This window comes from Chelonoidis abingdonii, chromosome 2 (assembly GCF_003597395.2).
Source record: "Chelonoidis abingdonii isolate Lonesome George chromosome 2, CheloAbing_2.0, whole genome shotgun sequence".
Taxonomy (NCBI): domain Eukaryota; kingdom Metazoa; phylum Chordata; order Testudines; family Testudinidae; genus Chelonoidis; species Chelonoidis abingdonii.
In genome coordinates, this window is record NC_133770.1 from 100835857 (window position 1) to 100860627 (window position 24771).

General features: G+C 39.6%; 1 protein-coding gene across 2 annotated transcripts in view; it reads right to left on the bottom strand.

Moving 5' to 3' along the window:
* EGFR (epidermal growth factor receptor) overlaps positions 1-24771 on the bottom strand; it is a 516130-nt gene that overhangs the window by 246702 nt on the left and 244657 nt on the right. Inside the window, exons 24-28 of one of the 2 annotated variants that reach the window (XR_012655247.1) lie at positions 24133-24230; positions 23064-23231; positions 22900-22947; positions 22559-22661; positions 20476-21454 (exon numbers count right to left, since the gene is read on the bottom strand). Coding sequence is in view for 1 of the 2 variants with exons in the window: in XM_032793483.2 (XP_032649374.1) it covers positions 21078-21454; positions 22559-22661; positions 22900-22947; positions 23064-23231; positions 24133-24230 (794 nt within the window). In the remaining variant the exon portion in view is untranslated. Of the gene's footprint in view, positions 1-15333; positions 21455-22558; positions 22662-22899; positions 22948-23063; positions 23232-24132; positions 24231-24771 lie in introns of those variants that run through there. The other variant, XM_032793483.2, reaches the window with a different exon arrangement.

The following is a 24771-nucleotide window of genomic DNA, read 5'->3' on the forward strand; positions in this document are numbered from 1 at the left end:
TGCTGATGTGCTGCAGTGCTCTGCCCCAATCTTCATCACACATGCGTCTTTTTCTGTTTTCGGCTGTGTAAGAAGACAGTATTCATCCCCCATTTTAACATCCACTGCAGTAATTGTCACAAATAATACTTAGGTAACAATCTCTAGTTCCTTAGTGTGTTTTGCTCCCCTATGAGAAATTTTGGTTCGGAGTTGCTTGTTGTTTTATTATTGATGGATGTACCTCTAAAGTTCTGGTGTTTTAGTTCAGTTCAAGTTCCAGGTGTTGTGGGTTTTTTTTTTAAACTAATTGGTGCAGGTCAGAGAAATTTCACTTCCTTCCATCAGTCACCAGAGGTCAGAAGTTCATTTTTCTGCCTTCAGGAATTAACTATTTTTATAATATATTATCCCCCACACTTCGTCCCTCATACAGTTCCTAAGACCCAAGCTTTTCTTTCTGTCCTGAAGATCTTGTTCACATGATATCCTGTTTTAAAAGAGGGGAGATATGCTATAGGAAATTATCATACAAGATGACTGAATGACCTTGTAAACTGGAGTAATGGAAATGGGATGAAATTTAATAGTGCAGAGTGCATGCAGTTAGGACTAATAACAAGAATTTTTGCTGTAAGATGGGATGTATCAGCTGGAAGTGACAGGAGGAGTGTATTGTTGATCACAGGATGACTGAGTCATCAATCTGACGCAGCTGTGAAAAAAGCAAATGCAGTCCTCGGGGGCATCAGGCGTGGTATTTCCAGGAGAGACAAGGAAGTGTTGGTATCATTATACAAGGCACTGGTGAGCCCTCATCTGGAATACTGTGTGCAATTCTGGTCTCCCATGTTTAAGAAAGATGAATTCAAACTGGAACAGGTGCAAGAAGGGCTACTAGTATGAGCCAAGGAATGGAAAACCTACCTTATGAAAGGAGACTCAAAGAGCTTGACTTGTTTAGTCTAATCAAAAGAAGAAGAGGAGATATGATTGCTCTCTATAAATACATAAGAGGGATAAATACCAGGGAGAGACATTATTTAAGTTAAGCAGCAATGTGGACACAAGAACATATAGATATAAACTGGCCATCAACAAGTTTAGGCTTGATATTAAAGGAAGATTTCTAAACCTCAAAGGAGTGAAGTTCTGGAACAGCCTGCCAAGGGGAGCAGTGGGGGCAAAAAAACCTAGCTGGCTTCAAGACTGAGCTTGATAAGTTTATGGAGTATGCTGCGACTGCCTACAACGGCATGTAGCCAATCTGCGACTGCTAGTTGCAAATATCTCCAGGAGCTGGTGATGGGACACTAGATGGAGAGGGCTCTGAGTTATTACAGAAAACTATTTCACAGGTGTCTGGTTGGGGTTCTTGCTCACATGCTCAGGATCTAATTGACTGCCATATTTGGGGTCGGGAAGAATTTTCCCCCTGGGTCAGATTGGCAGAGACCCCGAGAGCTTTTTCACCTTCCTCTGCAACATGATGCATGGGTCACTTGCAGCTTTAAACTAGTGAAAATGGTGGATTCTTTGTAACTTAGTCTTTAAATCATGATTTGAGGACTTCAGTAACTCAGCCAGAGGGGTCTATTATAGGAGTGGGTGGGTGAGGTTCTGTGGCCTGCAATGTGCAGGAGGTCAGACTAGATGATCATGCTGGCCCCTTCTGACCTTTAAGTCTATGTATCTATATCTCATCCTGACAACTGTAATCTCCTCTTCTTTTGCCTTCCTGACATCCATCCACCCTCTCCCACCGTCCAGTCATCACAAAATGTAGTTAATATGCTCGTTTTCCTTGGTTGTCAATGAAGGAAGAATTTTTCAATGGTTAAAGCACTACTTTCTCTGTGCCTCTCTTCTCCAGCTGTAAAATATGGACAATATTGCCCTATCTCATAGGGCTGTGGTTGAGATAAATCCATTCAAGATTATAGAGTATTCAGATACATTAGTAATGGGGTCCATAGAAGCACCTAAGATATTGAACATGTCCCCTCCGCTTTTGAATACTTCCCCGGAGTCCCTGTTTCCCACTGTAACAAATTTAATTGAAATTCAAGGGGAAAGCCTAGGGCTGAACACAATCAGCTAGCACACTTTAAAGGTCTTAATACTCTCTACATTGGGTGCTATAAGGCGTTTTAACACACATTTGCTAAAACTTATAAACTCCCATCACCACCTTGTCCCTAGTAGATAGGAATTAGCGTTATAGGTCTAATCTAGCCTCCACTGAAGTGAATGGGAGTCTTCCCATTGATTCCAGTGGACATTAGTTCAAACCCTAATATACCAGGCACAGAGGATTCTAATGTAGTTAGCATTCTGACAAAGATATTATAAAGGTGTAATTGGGATAATTGTTGCCTACAATGCCTATTATATGTTCAGGTTTTATTCTATTATGTGTGGATCCTGGTTTCTCTGAGCAAAATGGCTGGTTTCTGCTTTCTTCTCCCTTCTCATTCTAATTTCTAATGCTCCTTTCAATTTAACTGTCAAATAACTGTCAAGATGCAAGTTCTCTTTGCTTACATCTTGAAGAGAATAATGTTCCTTTTCACAGTAAAGACACTCTTCTCCTAGGTGGTTTCTCAGATGTCTTTCCCCTTGCAGTGTTAGAACAAAAATCTCTCTCCTCTTTTCCGTCATAGTCTTAAATAAATAATGACTACATTTTCACCATAATTCCAGTATAGCAATACGTCTGTGAAAACATAATCCCAACTATATATATAAAATGATGGGGTCTAAATTAGCTGTTAGCACTCAAGAAAGAGATCTTGGAGTCATTGTGGGTAGTTCTCTGAAAATATCCACTCAGTGTGCAGCAGCAGTCAAGAAAAGATGGGAATCGTTAAGAAAGGGATAGAAAATAAGACAGAAAATGTCATATTGCCTCTATATAAATCCATGCTACGCCTATATGTTGAATACTGCATGCAGATCTGGTCATACCATCTCAAAAAAATATATTGGAATTGAAAAAGGTTCAGAAGATTAGGGGCATGGAATGGCTGCCATATGAGGAGAAATTAATAAGACTGGGACTTTTCAGCTTGGAAAAGACATAACTAAGGGGGTATATGATAGAGGTCTATAAAAGCACGACTGGTGTGGAGAAAGTAAATAAGGAAGTGTCATTTACTCCTTCTCATAACACAAGAACTAGGGATCACCAAATGAAATTAATAGGCAGCAGGTTTAAAGCAAGCAAAAGGAAGCATTTTTTCACACAACGCATAGTCAACCTGTGGAACTTCTTGCCAGAGGATGTTATGAAGGCCAAGACTATAACAGGGTTCAAAATAGAACTAGATAAGTTCATGGAGTATAGGTCCATCAATAGCTATTAGCCAGGATGGGCAAGGATGGTGTCCTTAGCTTCTGTTTGCCAGAAGCTGGGAATGGGCAACAGGGAATGGATCACTTGATGATTATCTCTTCTGCTCAGTCCCTCTGGGCACCTAGCATTGGTCACTGTCAGAAGACAGGATACTAGGCTAGATGGACCTTTGGTCTGACCCAGGATGGCCACTCTTAAATTTTTATATAAAATTTGATTTCTGGAGAGACAGTATTCCTTTATCACTGCAATAGTTTTCCATTTGTGTGTGTGCACAAATCCAGAGTTAGGATTAAATCTATGTTCTAACTCATATGGAAAAGACCTTGAATCGCATTTCAAGAGACATTTCATGCTGTAACTAGGCCCAGTGCAGAAAGCCAGCACAAGACTTGCTTACATTATTACAGTGGCAGTCAATGGGCAACTAATCTATCATCATTTTGATGCTGCTATCTGGTATTGGAGTACTACAACAGTCCTTCAGTATGTCTGAATAAAAAGATGGGTCTTTCTCAAAGAATCTCTGTACATAAAGAGGTAGATGAATAAAATTTCTAGGCCCCAATTCAACTAAGCACGTATCTAATTTTAAGCCTGTGTGAGTAGTCCCATTGAAGTTAATAGGAAAAATGTCAAAAGTGCTTAAGTGACTTTCAGTTGAACTTAGGCTCCTCAATCACTTATTATAGTACTATTATTTATCTTATGGTAGTATCCAGGAGCCTCATCCTTGGATCAAGACCCTATTGTGCTAGGTGCTGTACAAACGCAGAACAAAAAGACAGTCTCTACCCCAAAGAACCTACAATCTAAGTACTTAGACATTTTTCAAAATTTTGCCCAGTGGAACTACTCACATGTGCTTAAAGTTAGGCATGTGCTTAAGTACCTTTTTTGTTGGTAACAAAACATGAAACACTCAAAATCTTAGCACATCTGTATCATAATAATCACTAAACAGTTTTGAGGGGAAAAGTAATGTTTCACAGGCAAACAGTGAGGAAAACAAACTAATATGCATTGTTTGCAATAGAAGACAACATGTGTCTTTTATATAAGCTGTCATTAATGAAAAATAACTTCTGTTTTTAGTGGTACCATGATCCTGATATGGATCTTTCTTCTGTGAAAAAAGAAAAGACAGACCTGATTATTTGCTAAAAAAATTCCAAACATCCAGCAGGTTAAAAATATAAAACAAAATATATGTATAGGAAAATGCAAACACTTTGAGGCTATTAAACTTTCATGACATTTGATTGTGTTTGGGAGACAAAGTGAAAATCTATTGAAATCGTTTGGTTAGCTTTAAGATTTTGCAACATAATCAGATATAGTATATACTGTTATATTTTAACATTTTTTGCTACAACACACAACTATATTTTAATATTTAATAAAGATACTAATAAGTTTATCCAAATCCCCAAAAAATTAATTATGACATTTTGTGAATATTACCTTTGCATTAATATTGAGGTTTTCCCCCTCGAGTTTTTTTCTTTGAACAAAAAGTCTTTGAGTATTAAAAGAAAAGCCTTTCTTTGCAAGTGCATTGTTTGTTGAGGCAGAAATATATGTTCAAATATTTATAACTGAGGCCTTTTTGAGCTTTGCAACATATTAATCAGTATTATGATAGCTATAACCCACCTATGATATTAAAATAGTATGGTACCCCTTATATCAAAAACGTATTTCGTATAGTTATGAATATCAAATTGGCTTTTGTGGCAACAAAATAAAAAATTAGTCACGTGACACACAGCACAGGACAACATACATGACAAACTTACAATTGAAGACAAATGGTACCAGAATTGTACATTACTATACAAGATAAGGCAGTAAGGCCATGCATTTTTGAAAATGAAAAGGTGAAGCACAGGGTTAAACATTTAGTTAGGCAAGGTATTACATTTTTGTTTAAAATTTTAATACGACTTAATTAAAAATTCCTGTTAGGTTATTTGCCCAGTTTGTTGTGTTAATTTAATGCAGTTTCCATTACTTCATGTTACCTTTACGTTTAAGGATCTTACAGTAAGGGAACAAGGAAAACCCATGTTTCACATATTAGTGGCTAGGATTAGAAGCAGAATTCTGTTGCTTGGCAACCATATCTTCAAGAAAATTAAAAGTACCATTAGCTATTGCATTCCTGAAAGGTTAAAATAATTAATGTACCAGATTTTTTTAAAGTAAAGTTACCACCTCAAGAATTTTGATGAGTTCTATGGGTTTTTTTCTGTTTCTCCATTTCTTCCTGTGACAGGGGTTTCTATAACGACTGTAACATCTAACTTTTAAAACAAAGAGAGGGCAGAAGTGGGGAGAAAGCAGTGTAGGATGGGAGAGAGAGATGAGCCAAGAGAGATTAATTAACTCTGTGAGTTCATTTTAAAGTCTGAGGCGCAGCAGCGACTTTAGCAAACTGACAGAGGACATAAAGGAAAAACTTGACTTGTATGGAAAATATTTGTAAAAGAAGGTTATATTATTAGCCCTGAGAATGGGACCAGGATTTACCCCTTTGTATATGTATTAACGTAGTCAAAGGTTCTATTCTGAACACACTAATTATATATATATTTTCCTCCAAGAGAGGGCACTATTAGGCTTTCTACTAAGAGTTCTCTAAAAACTCTCCTACAAACACATAAATCTAAAATACTTTTTAAAGCTGTGTTGTCACTAGGTACTGTAATATATGTATTGCACACATATTAGACCATATGAAGAATTCTATAGGCTGCCCAGCCCTTCTTGATGAATCACTTGGCTGGATCTTACTAATTGTTATTCCTCTTCCATTCAGGTGCTGTCTGCAGGAGAGCTGTTTGTCTGAAAGATGTTGTCAGTCACACTGGTAAGAACTTTTCCTGGTTACATCCTCTGGATTCAACTTACTTGATTCCATTGGGTATTTTTGGTCTCCAAGATCAATGTGGGATGTCACATACCACAGTACATCCACAGGGGCATGGGAGGACTCTGAATTCCACTGCCTTTGACAGTTTTATTATTAAAATCCATAAGGCTAGATCTCCACCTCCTATAAACTGGTGTAGCTCCAAAGAAGTCAACAGGACCAAGCCAGCTGGCAGCTTATTCAGTACTTTAAGTGTAGTTTATGCATTTACATGGTGGTATTTTAGTTCAAGCATCATTTATTTTTAAATGTTAGCTGTGAAACAAGAATGAAAGTCACCCAATCGTCAGCACCCATCTAAGTGTGCCAGAGACAAACAAGTCCATTCTTACTGTTGTGAAACTTGAATGCACATATCACTTTCAAAATTACTCCAAAATTACCATATAAAAATAATATTATATGGTCTGCTTACTATATTAAGCAAACACAGGAGGACTGCAACTTATGAGACTGATTCATCACTGCATTGATCCAGCTTTACATTGATGTAACTCCATTGAAGTTAAAAGCCAATGATGTTACACTTATTAGTGTTACCATAGCACCTAGGAACGCTAGTCATAGACACTTACATGAATTATATAAGTACACCAGCATTAAACTAGAGTAACATAGTGGGGAATTGGTGCCTAAAGGCTATCAGGAATTACAGGTTACTGTGTACACAGAAACTGTTTTTAAAGCCTTTATGTCACTTGCTATGCACAACGTGAGCAAAGACCCTGCTCTGCATTGTGGGCCATCAGTGTGCAACATTTTATATATTTTTTTCAATCATACCATGTCAAGGTGTGCTAAAACCCTACAAATTGCTCTCATTTTTTAAACTAGCTAAACTGCTTTGAGCAATCATAATGCTTTACGGGGGGAGGGATAGCTCAGAGGTTTGAGACTTAACCTACTAAATCAAGGGTTGTGAGCTCAATCATTGAGGGGGCCACTTAGGGTCTAGGGCAAAAATCAGTACTTGATCCTGCTAGAGAAGTCAGGGGGCTGGATTCAATGACCTTTCAAGGTCCCTTCCAGTTCTAGGAGATTGGAGATATACCTATTATAAATAATCCCATTTAAAAATTAGTTTTAAAGCACAGGGCTTTCTGCACTGAGAGCATGTGTGCTAAGTGTAATGTAGGGTGAATCTTTAAGGTTGGATTCTAGTCCCCTGAAGACCGGTCTAAACCAAAACCCAAGAACCAACCCTCTCCACTACCCCAACATTGGAAAAGTTCAGATGCACAATTAGGGTGTAGTCGGTTGAAGGCAGGGTACCTCACCATTACTCTCACCCTGAGCCCCTCCCACACTCCAAACCCCTCACCTGCAGCCACAATCCACAGCCCTCACCCCTGCACCCCTCACATCCCCAAACTACCTCCCAGAGCCTGCACCCCAATCCCCTGCCTCAGCCTAAGGCCTGTACCCCAGTCCTCCTCCCTCACCCAAACTCCCTCCCAGAGCCTGGTGTGTGTGTGGGGGGGGGGCGGGGGTTGGAGTTTGGGCAGGGGCAGGTTCTGGGCACCACCGACTTTTCTACAAACTTGCTACCTCTGATTCTGCCCTGCAAGCCTGAACTCCCAGCATTCTCAGGGCACTTGCTAATCCCTAGTGGCCACTGCTGATATCCAGCACCTCCCTCCTCTCTTAACCTGAGAGTGCCTCTCTGGACTGGAACTGGACTGGAACCAAAGACCATCTTGGAAGCAACATTACCAGCCCAACCAGTCAAAAGTCATGAGTTGACCCCCCAAAATCACAGGCTCTACCGCCACCATTTCATCCATTCTTCAGTGGCAATTTGGCGGCAGGCCCTTCCATCCGAGAGGGACTGAAGGACCCGCTGCCGAATTGCTGTCAAAGAGCTGCCCCTGGGGGAAGGCGCAATTTTATATTCTTGCCTCGGTTGCAAAAATACCTAGTTACGGCTCTGGGCTGCAGACAGTTAATGAGCCCAGACTCTGGTTCAGAGCTGGGTGGGAAACAAAGTCACTCAGCCTGGGCCTGCAACCAAAGTCAGTTAACTCAGGCTTTCCTTCAGCTAGCCTGAGGGAAGGGGAGACTTGGGTGGTGGGGGGACACAGATCCTCCCACTCCACTGCCTCCCAGCCAGGGCCCTAAGGATGGTGGAAGGGTCTGCCACCGCGTCAGCGGGAATCCAAGCTGCAACACGCTGACTCACCCTCTGCCAGGCTTGCAGCCAGACAGGGGTCTACTACCCCATGGCCACTTCCATACTCCCCCTCCAAAGGCACCTACTGGTCCGATGAAGTAAGGTGATCGGTGAGGGCCTCAGTTGCCAGCAGCAAGTCTTCCGGGGTTGGGCCAGCTGGTGGTGCAGGCCAGCCATCTGTCTCGTGCAGGGCTGAGTCATCCAGAAGTCAGGGTGGTCCGGGCCAGTTGTCTGCTTCCCCTGGGGTCAGGTCAGTCCAGGGTCCAGGTGGTCTGGGCCAGTCATCTGCACTCTGAGGGCCTGCGGCCACCTCCCAGGACAAGAGCTCAGGGGAAGCACCCGTCCCCTCCAGTGGATGGGCCCCACTGAGCTTCCAGGTCCCGTCTTTATACTTCCAGCCCTGCCCCTTGGCTTCTGGTGGCAGAGATAGGAGGTAGGGCTCTACCACGTGTGGGTGGAGCCACCCTCTTCCTCTGTGTCTGGGGAGGGCCAGTCTGCCTCACTACATGGGGTCTATGGCATCAGTCCTGCACCTGTATCTTTATGGGTGGGTTTCAGTGGACTCCCTTCATGTTGCCCCACTGAAGCCCACCTTCACACAGCTGCTGGACTAGGGCAGGGGAGCCTTACTTTGTAACTCAGCTCAGTCATTAGGGCCTGATCCTACAGTTGCAGGATTGGGCCTTTGATTTGTACTGGAGCAGTGTAACTGATCAATTTCATACTTCATTTTTCCCCAAAACATTTATTTGAACAGATTTTCCTCTACACGGTTTTAAAACCAAACCAAACACACTCTTGCTTGTCAAGGACTGTTATGTACATCATGGGTTTTAAACTTGTTTTATGAACAGGTTGATGCATTTGGCAACTGTTGACCAATATGGGCTGAATCCCACAAAGTGCTGAGCACTTTGGTCCTAATCCAACAAAGCATTTAAGCCTACAGTTAAGCCTGTGCATAAGTACTGATATTCAGCCCCTTGCAGGATTGAATCCTCAATGAGCAGAATGCCCTGCCGCTGTAATCTCAGCAAGGCAAGAACCCCTCCCCCCCCCCCCCCGTCCCGTTCCCCCGGCCGGAGCATGGCAAGTCCCATGGCCCCCCCCCCCCCCCCGGTTGATGACATTATAAAAACCATGAACAAGCTAGCTCCAATTCAGCAGCCTCAACTGGTGCTGCCACCACACTAGAATATTAATAGCCTGACCCAGACATTTCATTCCAGCAGGGTTTTCAATGCCAAAAAAGCATCACTGAAGTTTCTTCCTCTGGCATGACATGCCATTACCCTCTTTCATCACTGCATTATGATTTTTGTTGACCTGTGACATGACAGAGATGGCTCTAATGCAACGCACGTGGCATACAGAACTGCGTGGAGAGAAGTTTCCTTTCATGAATTACAATGAGCAATTGTTGAATTATCTAGTGTATAGTCATATATTCCTACACAAATACATGGCCAAGTCCCTACTTCATTACCAGTCTCATCTCACAATTTTGGAACCACAGCTGAAAGCCTTTCCGCATATAGAATTGCATATGTATTTTCCATAAGGCCCTTGTGATGGGGGTGGTTAGGTTCATTCCTGAGTTGGCAAGAAAGGTTAGGAAGATTTATAGTTACTTGCCCTAATTGTGAAGTTATAGAGAATCACCTGTGAGGAATTAATAACTTCCATAATATGCCAGGAAATCGAGAACAATGCAAAGGGAAGCAGAGGGAACATGCATTAAGATCCAAATATTGAGACAAATAGCCCCTAAATTGTATGTACGTATGTATATTTTGTGGGAAAGATTTAAGTCCTTATCACAAGCATGTGCCTAACTGGCCACCATTACATCTATGCAGTTGCTAACAAAGCTAATGTAATTGTACAGTTGGCTAAAAGGAGAGATGGTTCAAACCCAAATTTTGGTACCATCAAGATCAGAAGAGCCAAATTTTATAGTGTAGGTCAGTCAGTAATGAAACTATACATGTCTGATGTTTATAAATAATCATACACATGCTATTTATCAACTCATTGCAGGTTCTTGCCCAAAGTGGGATACACAGAAATTTCCCTGATGAATACTTCTCTTTCATTAGGGGGTTGCTGTGATTTGTGAGTGAGACAGATGTATCCAATTAACCCCTTACATTAAAATAACCCCATATAACACCACTTCTAAGAACAGCCTCAAGATATAAATTCAGGTAGAGCTTTAAGCCAATAAGGTTTCATTGTATACTTTCAACACTTAGATGACATAAAGAGAAGAATGCAATATTAGGGGAGTGCCTCAGAAAGTCACAGACGCAGCGGAGACCTGAGAGCACACAAAAAACTAGGAAATGGCAATGACGATTTTATACCCCACTTTTATGTAAATTCTTGGATACCCAGCCATATCTGATCAGGTTCGATGACCAAAACAAGATTGCTACTTGCCTATCATCCATATGTGGCATTCCAGGTCTCCATAATCACACCTATACTTATTAATATTAATAACCTACATCACTTATGTCTTATATTTTATTGCAGTCTAACTGCCTAGTTACCAACTTGCTAAAGCCATCCCCAGAGAATCCTGCAGTGCACTGTATCCTTTGTGGTCCCTCATTTGTGACTCAGACTGAAAGTGCAGAATTTATGATAAAGAGTTAGCTTTTTGGGCCTGCAATCCTTTTAGCTAAAACTAGCCTTTAGCATGACTACCTCCACAAGCCTTACACTAATATAACAGGCCTTTAATCATAGCAAAGCCTAATAACCCAATCACAGGAATTGCCTACTTTGCCCCCTTGTGTTTCAGCTTAAGAAGCACTACACACCTATCGGTATTCTATGCCAGTGGTGTCATTCGACTTAAAAGCAAGCTTAAAATAATATATGAGGCAAAGTCACAGCTCAACAATAGCTTGGGCCCAAAGTTGGAACAGGCTATGGGGATCACGTAGAGTGACCTAGTGCTGGATCAGCCTCTATGCTATCGGCCAGTGTTTTATCAGGTCTGCTTTGAACTCTGCAGTGTGTTCCCTCAGTGGCCTCCCTTGGGAAATTCATATTTTTCTAACAGAATAATTAACATTTAGAAATATTTTCCTATAAGCTAACTTCAATTTTCCCTTGTTTTGTTAAGAATACATTACTCTGGGCACACACTTGGGGCAGCTAGCTCCTCCCTCTGCACCCTCTCCCCATCCCCCATGGTTATGCTCTATTTTTAGCATGTTACCCTGATTAGAGCTAGCACAAGTATGACTCCTTGAGCTGGGAATTACACACCCCAATCAAAGTGTAGACATACCCTCTGTGGCCATAACCAAACACTCTCCTTTTATCTTTCTATTCTCTAGTATTTGTAACTCAGTCATATACCCCTTTGCCACCTTTACATATTAACTTCCTTTGCCCTGTTTTCATAAATCAGACCCTCTAATCTCTTTATCCACTTTCAATGAAGGGAGTGCTAGTGTCACTCTTTATTGATGTTGACGTTGATGTTGCTATCACTGAGGTCCATGGAAACCTATGGGTGCTCAGCACCTTTGAGTATCAGGCCTTTAACTTAGGGTCCTAAATCCATAATCTGCAACTAACTTTAGGCTTCTGTTTTTGGAGATCTTGGCTGTGGGTTGTATTCCCAGCTTTCCTACGGTCTTTCTGTTGGATTTCAGGCAAATCATAAAAACTTCTCTGTGCCTGGGTTTTCCCACTTGTCAGATAGGGATAATAATTCTATTTCCTGCCTTATAGGGAAGTTGTGAGCCTAACTTAGTATTTAGAGGGACAAAGTGGGTGAGGTAATATCTTTTGTTGGACCAACTTCTGTTGGCGAAAGAGACAAGCTTTTGAGTTTACACAGAGCTGTTCTTCAGCTCTCTGATAAGTATCAATAAAGTATTCTGTGTAAGCTCAAGAACTTGTCTCTTTCACCAAGAGAAGTTGGTTCAATAAAAGACACGACCTCACCCACTTTGTCTCTCTGATACCTTAGCACCAACATTGGCTACAATACTGCAAATTAGTGTATGTAAATTGTGTGGTGATCCCCATATGAAAAGTACTATAGAAGTGCAAAGCATTATTATAACCTGGGAAGGAAATTGGAGCATATTAAGAAACCTCCCCTAAGCTGGACTTGCTCATCTGTAGAGCCCTGCATGGACATAAAATTTGTATCTGCAACTGATTCGCAAACATGGTTCATGGATATCTGTGGATATCTGCAGATTTGCAGTGCTCTAATCTCTAGAAAGAACAAAGTACTACAATACAGCAAAGTCATATTTCATTACTTTTATTAAAATAAAAATATCATGCAGTAATATACATTAGACATTTCTGAGGACCAGTTATATGAATTTTAAGAATACATAATTTTCTGCATAAAATAAGTCAAGGTGGTTCAGCATGCAGCTTATGTGATGGAAGGGGTTCGGTGAAACGTGCTAGAGTAGCTTTTTCTCTGTGTACAAAGTTCATCTCTAAAGAAAAAATTACTAATTTACAAATCAGTATAATGGGGACTTATCCAGACTGATCTTGTGCTTCATGTATCCAGTTCCAACTCCTCTGACCTTTTACCGTCTCAGCTACACAACGTATTTTACTCCTAGAGGAAGCCCAGGCTAACTTTTCTCTCTCTTCTACATACCCCATAGAAATCTCCATTACATTTAGGATTATGTGCTTCCCTTGACCCTGGTATGCAACTCCCATTTAATTCAACGGGGAGTTCCACCATTTGGATTAATACCCTACATCTGGTATGACCCTCACTGATATGGTTTCCTCTTCTCTGCAACCCTATTCATTCATGCTTCCATGTTGTTCGTCTGAATGCACTAAAACTAGAGTTCATTGTTTGCTTTTTTTATATGACTATTTAGTGTGTTGCCTGGAGTCGGGGGGGGTGTGTGTGTGTGAGTTTTATTTATTTATTTTTCTAGGCATTTTTGTGGGGTCAATTCTCTCCCTTACATACTGAAGTCTTTTGTGAGTTTTTAGTTTAGTTTTATTTTATTTTATGTATATATATCCCCTTACCATGGATTCTTGCTTTGTTAATGCTGATGGGGAGAGAAGCTTAAGAAGGGACTTCTTAAAATAGCACACGGTTTATAAATGGGCAATAGCATGGGCCTCAAAAGTAAAATATCCTGTGGATTTGAGCTTGAGGGTTTGCTTTGAATTGGTTGCTACATTTGTGGTAAAAATTAAGGAGAGACATTGCTGTGCATTTCAAAGAGTGCATTTCCCTAGCACCTCGGTAAACAGCAGCTGCAATGCTCAAAACTGTTAGTTGTATCATACTGCACTATGAAACCCAACAGTGAACACCGGGCATGAGAGCAGCATAAATGCGCTAGAGAGAGGAAAGGCGCCTTGTTATTAAGATCAGTAAGCTCTGGTTAAATCCCCATGGTGACACCTTTTCAAAATCTCTCAATAAAAGACTTTTAACATTAGCTCTTCCATGGCTATTCACCCTACAAACCAGCCAACCTGACTTATTTCCCCACAAACACGATACAGTATATTAAAATAAATGTTCTCCAAAAATTAAAAACAAGAAAGAACAATATACACCTTATTTTTATCACTCAATATACAAACAATCTCTGATCAATAGTATAAATCATTAAACTGTATAAAAGACAGCATTTCTTATTTGTACAAATAGTGCTTTCATAGATGATTAACTTTACAATGCTAAAAGGTACTCTCTATATGGATAGATTGCTTGATAGTTTACTATAACCAAGACATTACTCCCAGTTGATTGCATCATTACAAAGCAGCCTAAAATGGGTACTGGATCCGTTGGATCCCTATGCACAGCAAGAGGGATTTTCTAAAACACTCAATATTAGTCTCACTCTGCTCTCACCCTTCAGATAGATTCTAAGATATTAGAAGGATGTTTTGGAAAAAGCTCCAGGACCACTGAGAGAGCTAAGAACATGTACCGTATCACCTACATATGGACAAATCCCTCATAAAGCTATTGGTTAGGTTCAGAGCTGGGGGTTTTGATTTTTCAGCTTGTTCATAAGGAGGATGAATTACTCTGAGGTAACAATGAGGTGGTGGTGGTGGGAGGCTACATATATATATATATATATATATATATATATGGCAGAACATAAAGGACCAAAATCCTTGCTTCAGGCATTTTGCCACTGCCTTTGTTGGGACCAGGGTATGGCTCAATGCATCATGTGGTTTTTGACAGCCATCTTCCAGATTGTTTCATTCATTCTTAAAGAATCCCTTTCCTTGACTTTAACACTACTGAATGTTTGCATTCACTCTTAACTGCATTATAGCCAAAGAATATTACATCCTTCTCTCAAAGTTACCTTAACTCCCATTACCATTCATTGGAAATTATAACCATAATTCACAGTCCATAAGTTTTAAGGAAATACTGATGCCCTGAAAACCTGTGCAGTGTTCAAAGCAGGCAGAATGTCTGGCAGGGAGATAAAAGTCAGTCATGAAAATCTCATGCTTTTAGTTCGCACCCCATATTGAAAGAAATAATGTAATCAAAAACATGCTTGCAAAGTGACAGTCTTATCTGCCTACAACCTTCCCCAGATGAAAAGCAGTGATACAACCACTTCATTATTTTCCACTCACATTTTTTTTTCCTGACACTTCCAAAACCTGACGTCCTTGTTCAGTTTTCAGTCAGACCCTGTTTGGTCCAAACTCCCCTTAATTTAACAAGAGTTTTGACTGAGCAGACCACATGTCAAAATTGAATAAAGACATCAGATTTGGCCCACGTGCTATGCATGGCTCCAGTTGGATCTCTGTGGGCAGATCCTTGTTCTCATGAAGAGCCCCAGTGACTTCAGTGGGGCTCAGTGCAGATCCTTTTGCAGGATTAGGGGGCAATGATTCCCCCTCTCCGCCCCCAATAAGAAACTGTGAAAGAGGTGATCGATTGGCATTTTGACTTATTACTTTAAAGCAAGAAAATAAGACATACTCTCTTTGGTCCTAATGCAACCCACTTAAAAAGTTACGTAAAGGTGTCTTGTTTTTCTTTTTCTTAAATTTTTTCCTTATTTTATTTTTTTTAAAAAGACTTTTAAAAGGCATCTATTAGAGCAGAGAGAAACAAAACTTATTGGGAAAGCAAAGCTAAAAAAATGGGATTTCAATATAAAAATCCGGTTTAGTGGTGATTTAACAACAACATTACAAAACACTCGGGTGAAGTGTCCCGCTTGGCAGTATAACTATACAGAGTTTAAAATTACATTACTGTACATTTTCTTCAGGAAGGGGAATACAAAGAGATACATTTTCTCATTTTGTCCTGTCTAAAGTGTTTTCTCACAGAGAAATGTGTTGTTTTTTTTTTAAAAAAAAGAAAAAGAAAAAAAGAAAAAGCTAGCGCAATTTTACCAGCAGACAATGAAGAGGTAGCAGCTTGTGTGCTATAGTAGATGTTAAACTTCTAACCTGAAAAATGAATGCTTGTCAGGAAATGCAAAGTATCATTGACATTCAGTTATTTATCACCAGACAGACTGAGAACACCTCATGCACTTCTCAGTATGAAGCGCTTGAATCATTTGAAGTCTTGTGGTCCTGTTAAATTGGATCTGGAATACACATACTTGATCTTCTGTGCATAGGATACAATTCACATTTGTAGCACAAAACCTGAGTAAATGGGTTTTGCACCAAAAAAACCCAAACCAAAACAAAAAACAAAAACAAAAACCCTCAAACCTATGTGACGGTTGAGAGGATTTTCCTCCCAATCAGCAGGTAGGGCATAGTGCACCTGCTTAGCCACTCATAATTGCTGCTATCATCTTGAGCTGAAGCAGTTGGCAATGACTGCTGTGCCTTCCCCTCTAAGAAAATTCTGGGCTAGTGGATCTGTATTGTGTGTAGATTCCCTGGCTATGGTCCCTCTATATAATTCTGCCTACAGCCTCCTCATCCCATGCAGGCTTGTTTCCTTTTAGAGGAAATGCAATACTATCTATCACTTCAGGGCCCTAAAGATTAGCTGAATGGGATAGGAAGGAGCAGCAAATCAACCTTAAAGATTAAAAAAACTTGAGGAGTGCCATGTATTCCAACGTGCTCTAACCAAAGAAATTCATCAGGTTATTTCGCTTCACTTGAAAATGAGACAACGGCATCGGACCCTGCAGAAAGTTCACTTTATATGATATACTGAAACATTTTCCAAATTTCCCAAGCCAACTCCTTCCCAGTGCAAAACAAAACAATTTGCAGCCAATTAAGTAAGTACACACAATGCTGTTCAGAGTCACTCCTCTTTATGTGAGAAATTAGAGGCAGTATTTTAAAACTCCTTCCCATGTGAGAGTCTATGATCCTTTAAAAGCTGTTGTGCTCTGGTGGATCTGTCTCTATTCAGGCATATTTTTTAAAAAGACATTTTATGCACACAACTCCTGATAGACCACTCTTTAAAATGGTTCGGTCTATCATGTATTAGTATTTAGGGAAACTCTTTTATAATGGACCTGACTACAGACTCTTAATCATAATGGCATAATTGCTGCTGCTTTATTATTAATCAACTTGCAATTTTAATTTCCTTGCAAACTGCTCAAAAGGAGAATCTGAGTTTTGCTCAGATATTGCAAGAAGATTCCCCCTTTAGCTACTCTCCTAGTTTTAAACTGGAGGAGCTCTGATCACTTTATAATGGAGACCACTCTGAATGCCCAGGAAAAATGCAATATATACATATATATAGTCTACGTTATAATTAGGTTCTACTCTAGTGCTGCAATAATTTATATAGCAATACATCTGTAAACACACTTTAAATATAATAAAAATCATTTCTTGTTATACAGACCTTCTCTATAATACAAAATCCCATTCCAACACAGCAACTAATAACCTCGTGTGACAAAGACAAGTGAGCAACTTGGATACCAGTGAAATATTGTTCAATTATACCTACAGTCTGTTTCATATCAGTTGGATCCTGGGGCTAGATTCATAAATCTTCTAGCAAACTGGTTATGGACAGATAAAGCTAGGTGGGCTTTGTGATACTTCACTGGCCACTTAGGTTGGTTTGATTGTTTTATAGTAGATCACTGAGTGGTGACGCACAGCTGTTTCATAGTCATCATATGAAACTGTACGATTTACACTGAAATCTAGCACACTCTAGGGGAGGTGATCTGTAAGAGATCTTGAAGTGTAATTTATCATTGCCTTTATGCCTGTGTACAGGCGTATATGCTCACTGTTGCCCTCTAGTGACTTCCCACTGAAAGGATATGGGATTTTAGATTACTACCAGCTGAGATGGTTCACCTTTATCTCAGCTATAGAGAGGCCTGACTAAATTGCCTGAGATGCAGAAGGAGAAGAGTTATAATCCTGGATACAGTATAACAGCAGAGTATCAGGATTCCACAACAAAGGTGAAAGTGATGCATAACTCCCATGGATTCATTTAGATCTCTACAATATAAAGTGGAATCTTTGCTGCTGCACAATTTGAGTGCTCCAGTAAAAAAAAAAAAAAACAGATCATTTAAACCACACATTTACTTATTTTAAGTGCATTGAAATGGTTTGGTACAATGAAGCTGAGCTGACATGCTAATGTGCTCATTGCCCTTCTTTTCTGCTGGGGTCTGAATAACTTAGGGCTCCCTATTAGGAAATCACGACGCATTTATCAGAATTATTTAAAAATATTGTTAGTTCATAAACCTAGAGTCTGTACTACATAAATTAGGACAGTTCATAAATTACAGACAGTCTTGCATCAGAAGCTGGCTCCCATATTCTCTCTGCTATGTTTTCCATTAAAAAATAAATAAAAAAGAGAACTCAACCTTAGATTTCTTAAACACTCTTAAAGGATATAGCTGTGTGACTCTCATTGGCTTTCACGGTGGTCATGTTACAAAATCCTCCAGGAACCATTTAAAAAATGTAGAGAGGTTAATCTGTATTAAATAGTTTCCATGCTACATAATGCTGGTAACTTATAGTGCTACTTTTTTTATTTTAATAACCATTTTTAAAAGCTAAAAATGTCACGGAAACATTTTGGGAATAGCATTGGGAAGACTGTCGGAGAAGATATAGTACTGTATTGCTTTGAGTAGTAGACTTAGTAAATGATCCATAACTTCTGTTGGAAAGTCATTTGACAAACATATAATCCCCTTGTGAGTTTGTTAATGGGGAAAAAAAAAAGATTGCTAAAATGACTGTGTATGTCTATGTGAGCATGTGTGTATCTGGCACATTTTGAACATGGTATTGGGACAAACTTTTGCTCTCAGGTACACAAGTATAGATCAGAGGAAAAGTGTACTTGAGAGCAGAATTTTTTTCCGTGTTTTAGTTACAAGGAAATAATACAAGTTGTTACATATTCTCTGTAAGGTTGTGGCTGGGCTTCAATCATTGTGAGTGAGATGTGCCCAAAGAGGATGACAATACATTGATCACATTTCCGCTCCAGCTCCAGACCTTGTACTGTTAGAGACACATTATTATACGTGTACTGGTTTTCAATGACAGCCTGCATTGCATTGATCTAACATGAGAGATTTTACACTGCCAGTCTTCATGCCCCCACCCCCCAACAAACCTGCCATGACAACATTTTAAGGGTTTTGGGCCTGATTCTGGACTCAAATGCAATATTTCAACTGGAATTTACGTTGAGGTATTCCAAACATAGCAGAGGAGGAGTGAAATTTGACCATTCCCTGATGCTATAGGTTGCATTGATGTCTCAAGTATAAATGTTACATATTTTTTGTACTTGAGTTTTTATGTCATCAAGTAATTTTCCAATGATTAACTATTAATTATGGCTCTTAGCATGCAAATCGCTTGATTCAAATCTCGCTTCAGATCCAACTATTTGGCTAAAATATTCCTTCCACCAAGGCCATGGAGGGATGCCTCCATATTACTATTACTCTTTGAATGAATGCTTTAACCATTTTTTTCCTACTCCTTTCAAAGAAGACAGCAAAAATGTTAACAAAAGGTATTAAAAGAACTGCAGGAGTTTTAAAAACTACACACAACTTAAAGAGAACCAATCTCTGTAACTTTTTGTGCTACAATGGTTTTATGTACAATAGATATATTGTATATTTATTATTAAACCAAATATTGATTTGGACTATTCCACTGTGACAATTAGACAACCAGGCTTGGACTTCAAAGAAGCCTGTGGCATTCCCAGCCCCTGATTTCAGAAGAGTAAACTAAGCAACTGCATTCAAACACCTCAGACTATTCTTTTTCTTCTTTGATCAATTATCTCTGTATTTTCTTTATACCTCGCATAAAAGAAGATCACCCTAATACAGCAGCTGCAGTCGTGTAAGAGACAACAGACTCCTGCACAATGATACAACAATTGGCAATATTCTGCCACAAGTTTAACAGAGTATACTGTTGTATTTTCCCCCCTTTTCTTTGCAATTTTTATACAGGAAAAACGTATTTTGACTGAGCTATTTAAAAAAAAACCAACAAAATCTCATTTCCTTAGGTTGCATTTTTTTGCATTTTTGTCTTAGCCAAGTTTAATTTAGTGCAGTTGCATTCTGATCACCAGCTCTCTCATAAATAACCCAATTAACACCTTTTGCATTTCCTTGCTCTTTATGGAAAGTCTGTCCAAATGAAATTGAGACAAAGGGAACTGACACTTCATTTTTCAGTCATAGCAACATCTTTAAAATTTTTGTTAAAAATGTAATTTGACAAATCTAGAGCTAGCCAATAGAATAAAAAAAAAAGGCTTGCATTCAACATACAGAAAACAGACTTGTGAGTATTTTATAAACATTTACAAACAACTCTTCTGTGTGCTGAGTTCTTCCTGCTGGTCTCCAACAGTAGTGGTCAGTAAAGTAATGTGTGCTGCCATCCAGTCCTTGTGCTAAATACACTGCGGGTTATAAAATTTCACCAACCTGTTCCATTTTAAAAACGACTTCATCAAGCAGAATCTTCACACTTCTCTCTGACTCATTTTCCCCCTCTGTTTGTACCAGTACAGTAAATGAAGTCAATATTTAAGATCCAATAATTTGGAACAGCTATTCAACTTTCAAGAGTTTGAAAGAAAAAAAACAACAACCTCTTCTCAGGGGATTTAATAACGTATTGCTTCTTTTTTCCCCTTGTGGTCCGAGAGTCACATAACAGTACAACAAGCGTCTCATCTTGTAAAAGATCCAAAAATTCCATTAGAAATGTTTATAAAAATATGCATTGTAGAAAGGAATTCTTACAGTTAATCCCAAAATGGCTTTTTATAATGCTACCATTTGAAAATAAAAAGGAATGCATCTGCAATTTCTTATCTGCAGGAAGTTCTTGCTCTAGTCCAACATGCATGCATGTGTACGGTATGTGCCTACGTTATGTATGTGGATGGACAAGGAAAAGCTCAAAATATATAGTAAAATGAGCTTGGTGAATTCAGCCCACCGGCTTGAAAGGAAAAGCGTGTCTGTCAGTGAATTGTGATTGCTCTTCTGTCAGTTCATAGCTTGATCCTGCAGCAGCCAGGTTGTTCATCTGGATTTTAGTTTGTATTACTGCAAGAAGAGAGAGTTTTTCTGTGGTCATGCTGAGGCTTCAATGTATTCATTTTTTGGTGCTGCTACCCTTAAGTATTCAGAATTTTCTGCTGCAGGAACTTTAAAGATGCCATTAGGCTTAGTTTCCTTAGGAAAGTAGTCCTGTTGGTAGTCAGGATTGTCCAGATTCATTTGGTGATTGGCTGTTTGGTCCCAGTAGGGGGAACTCTCAAAAACCGTTTTGACAAAAGGAGACTGGTTTGCGTTGAGATACTCTGGGTTGTCAACTGCTGTGCTGTGAGAATTCTGATAGCTTGAAGCTGTAGAGGGCTTTGGGTTTACTGGGAGGAAGATGTTGTTGTAGATTTGATTCTGTACTACAAATGCCGATGTTTTTTGGGGGATTGACTGATTGACATATTCTGAGATTTAAAAAGAAAGAAAAAAAGCAATTAAGATACGTAACTAATGCAGTCCTTTAAATGATCTGACATGTATTTTTAATCATGTGGAAACAATCTTTTCACACATCAGCCCACAAGTCTTTTGGATCATCCTCAGGATTCCAAGACTACGCCAAAGGCAGGAAGTTCCATTGACCAAAGGTTCAAGGAATCAGATTTTTAAAGCAGCCAAGGGAATTTAGCCACACATTTTCCATGGCTTTTAGTGAAGTATGTTTGCCTAAATCCCCATGGATGTTCTGAAATCTTAGCCAGGGAGTTTAGCTGAGAGCAACCATATATCTGGAGAAATACTTAAAGATAATGGAAATGCCTAAAATAAATAAATAAATAATTAATAAAAAAAAAGACCAACAGTAACTGAGACCCCATATCCCACTAATACAATGCTCAATGCTCAATTCCCTTACTCAGCTGCAGTACTATTTGAGGACAGAGCATTGCAGGTGTATCATTTTATTAAAACATCCTTGTAACACTCTTACTGATCTTTTAAGTCAACCAGTTCTGATTCCAGCAAACTACTATACAAATACATGTGAGACTGTGGTTAGCAACACTGTGTAATTCATTGTGCCATCCATTCTGCTTGAGTATATTTCTGTTTGGAAAGCAGTAAAACAGTAATAACAAGAAGCAGAGTTTCTACAATAAAAACAATGAAGAGGACTAAAGAGTTCTTAGAAGAGACCTTCTGAAATGTCTGATTAGTAGAAAAAGGAAAAAAAACCTTGATAAGGCAACCACAACAAAAAGTAGAAATCTGATTGGCAGTGATGGTGGATGATATGTGGTCAAGAAGCTGACAGAGAAGATCTAGGAAAAAATGAAAAGAAAAATTCTGCACAATTTCCCCACCCCCATTTATTGACCAGTGACGACGAATTGTGGGGATCTTTAGGGATGTGAAGGACTCCTTCTTTGCTGAAGGAGGGGAAGGAAAATGATTACCCAGAGATCAACAAGAATCCTCAAAGATCTAAAAGAGAAGCAGATGGCATTCCAAGTTGCTGATCAATGAATGAACTTGAGGATCAGGTGATACCTAGCAGATGTACTCACCTGGAGCAGGCAGGAAGCCATCATCTATGCTGTCTTCCAAGAAGATGCCAGTTGGATCTGAACTGTAGCGCTGGACAAAGCTGTCATCCTTCACAGAGTATCCCTGCTAGGTTAAAGGTACAGGTTAAGAAATCGAGTATGGAAGAGACTATTTCATAGAGGCTAGTGTGTACAGGTACGTGTATCTGCAGAAATAAAAGAGGTGGGGAGGACGAGAAAGCCAACATCTGATGATGAAATTGAGGCACTATCTCTGCTAAATCATGACTTGATTCTTTAATTCAGGTTCACAGCATTAACACAATGATGAGATACTTTTAACAGTAGCTGCTCACACTTACCCCATTTCTATCAATGCAGGTTGTGGCTGAATTGTTGCTGGTAGCACTCTTCAAAAGAGAGAGAGAGAAAAAAAAGATATTTTAAAAAGAGAAAAATATTGTCTGACCTGGGAAATGACTAATTCTAAACAGTTAGGTCTGTGAACGTGGATGAAATATCATACCAATGAACTCAAGAGGGGAGTCCGGGATGTGGAGGGGCTGTTGAAAAATCCCTGGTGTGGAATGAGGTACTCATCTGCATCAACAATGTCCTCCATGTCCTCCTCTTCCATCAAAGTCCGATAAAACTTGGAGTCTGTAGGGCTTGGCAAGTGCATTCTTTCATCTCCCTGTGAACCAAACCACAGTAAGAGCAGCTTGCTGGACACCATCCTGCCTGCACTACAGCAAAGCAGCTTTCTCTCTAGAGAAAAACAAATGTTCTGGAGATGGGCCTATGCTGCAAAATTTAGACCTGGATGTAAATTCAGGGGGAATCTAGACCAGATGTTTCTGGTTAGGCCTATGTCTAGAGTATCTGTTTTTTAAAGTGTTCAGAATCCAACTTCCTTTCTGGAATGATGATAATCCTGAACCAGGACACGTGTGGAAAAATTTACTGGTCCTGAATGCGTTTGTATGGGCCCAACTATGTATTTCTAGCCCTGTCAGGTTGCAGTATATCAGACTTTAAAACGGGGGCATGATGTAAATTCAATAAAATACATTTTTCAATCTTGTTATGATGTTATTGAATGTTACCTTTGTGAAATCTCTTAATAATTCCATAAAACAGACTAACAGCTTTCCTGTGCTTCCTTTTTCCACCATAAACTGACAGGCTATTTGAGATTTCTGCTGCTACTGCTGCTGTTCTCCTAAGTAGCCCTTCTTTTCACATTAAATGTTAGCAAATGTTCTGAAGAGCACAATCCATATTTATTTTTTGTTCTGTTCTTTATTTTTAAGCAAATGGTAATATGCTAAAGTATTTACTGCAACAACTTGGAAATGGAAAAGAACAGTGTTACAGTTTTCTTTAACTGAAAAAAGTAGCATGAGACTATATTGTTGATGTTCATGTGGTCTGGTTTCTTTTGAGATTTGGTCATGGAATTGTTGAACTCCTTAGCTTGCTCAACTGTGAGCATACCATGTGTATTATTTCATATTTGCTATTATTTCCTCAGGGCATCTTTCTAAGTGACCGTTTGACATCTTGGTTGCCTGGTAAAACAAACTGATCAATACCTGTATAACAAGATAGCGCTGAGGGTCTCGAGCCATTTTGGAGAATTCTGATATCAGCTCACGAAACTTGGGGCGACTGTCTGCATCTATCATCCAGCCTGAAGGGACAGAATGGAAAACAAAGCACAAATCAAATGATCTTAGATATTAAACCTGAAGAGAGTTTTAAAATAAGATGTAAAGGATAGGAACTGTATTGTGCTGGTACATATGAAGCTGTTACATCAAACCACAACAAATAGAAATCCATTCACATCAGCTTTTTGTTAGACTATTCTTTGTTCCTTTTTGGCATTTGAGAACAATACCCCCCCGCTCTTCTTGCAACACCAAAAAAATAAAAGACATGGTAGAAAGATTCCTGCTTAGCATCAACATGCAGGGAGTACTCTCTTTTAACTCCTGCTTGCATAGTCCTCCTAAAAGTCAGGATCCCTGCTCCACACAAGCTCACTACATAACAGCCCACAGGACGGGGCAGGGAGTGGTGAACCAGGAGACAGGAAGGGGATCCAATGCTAGGCAGGCCCTGACATACCCTTATTCCACGTGGCAGATCTGTGAAGTCTATGTCAGCTTCAGAGCCATTCCACAATGGTGTGGGGACGATTCCTCTCCCTCACTGCCCTATATATCTGA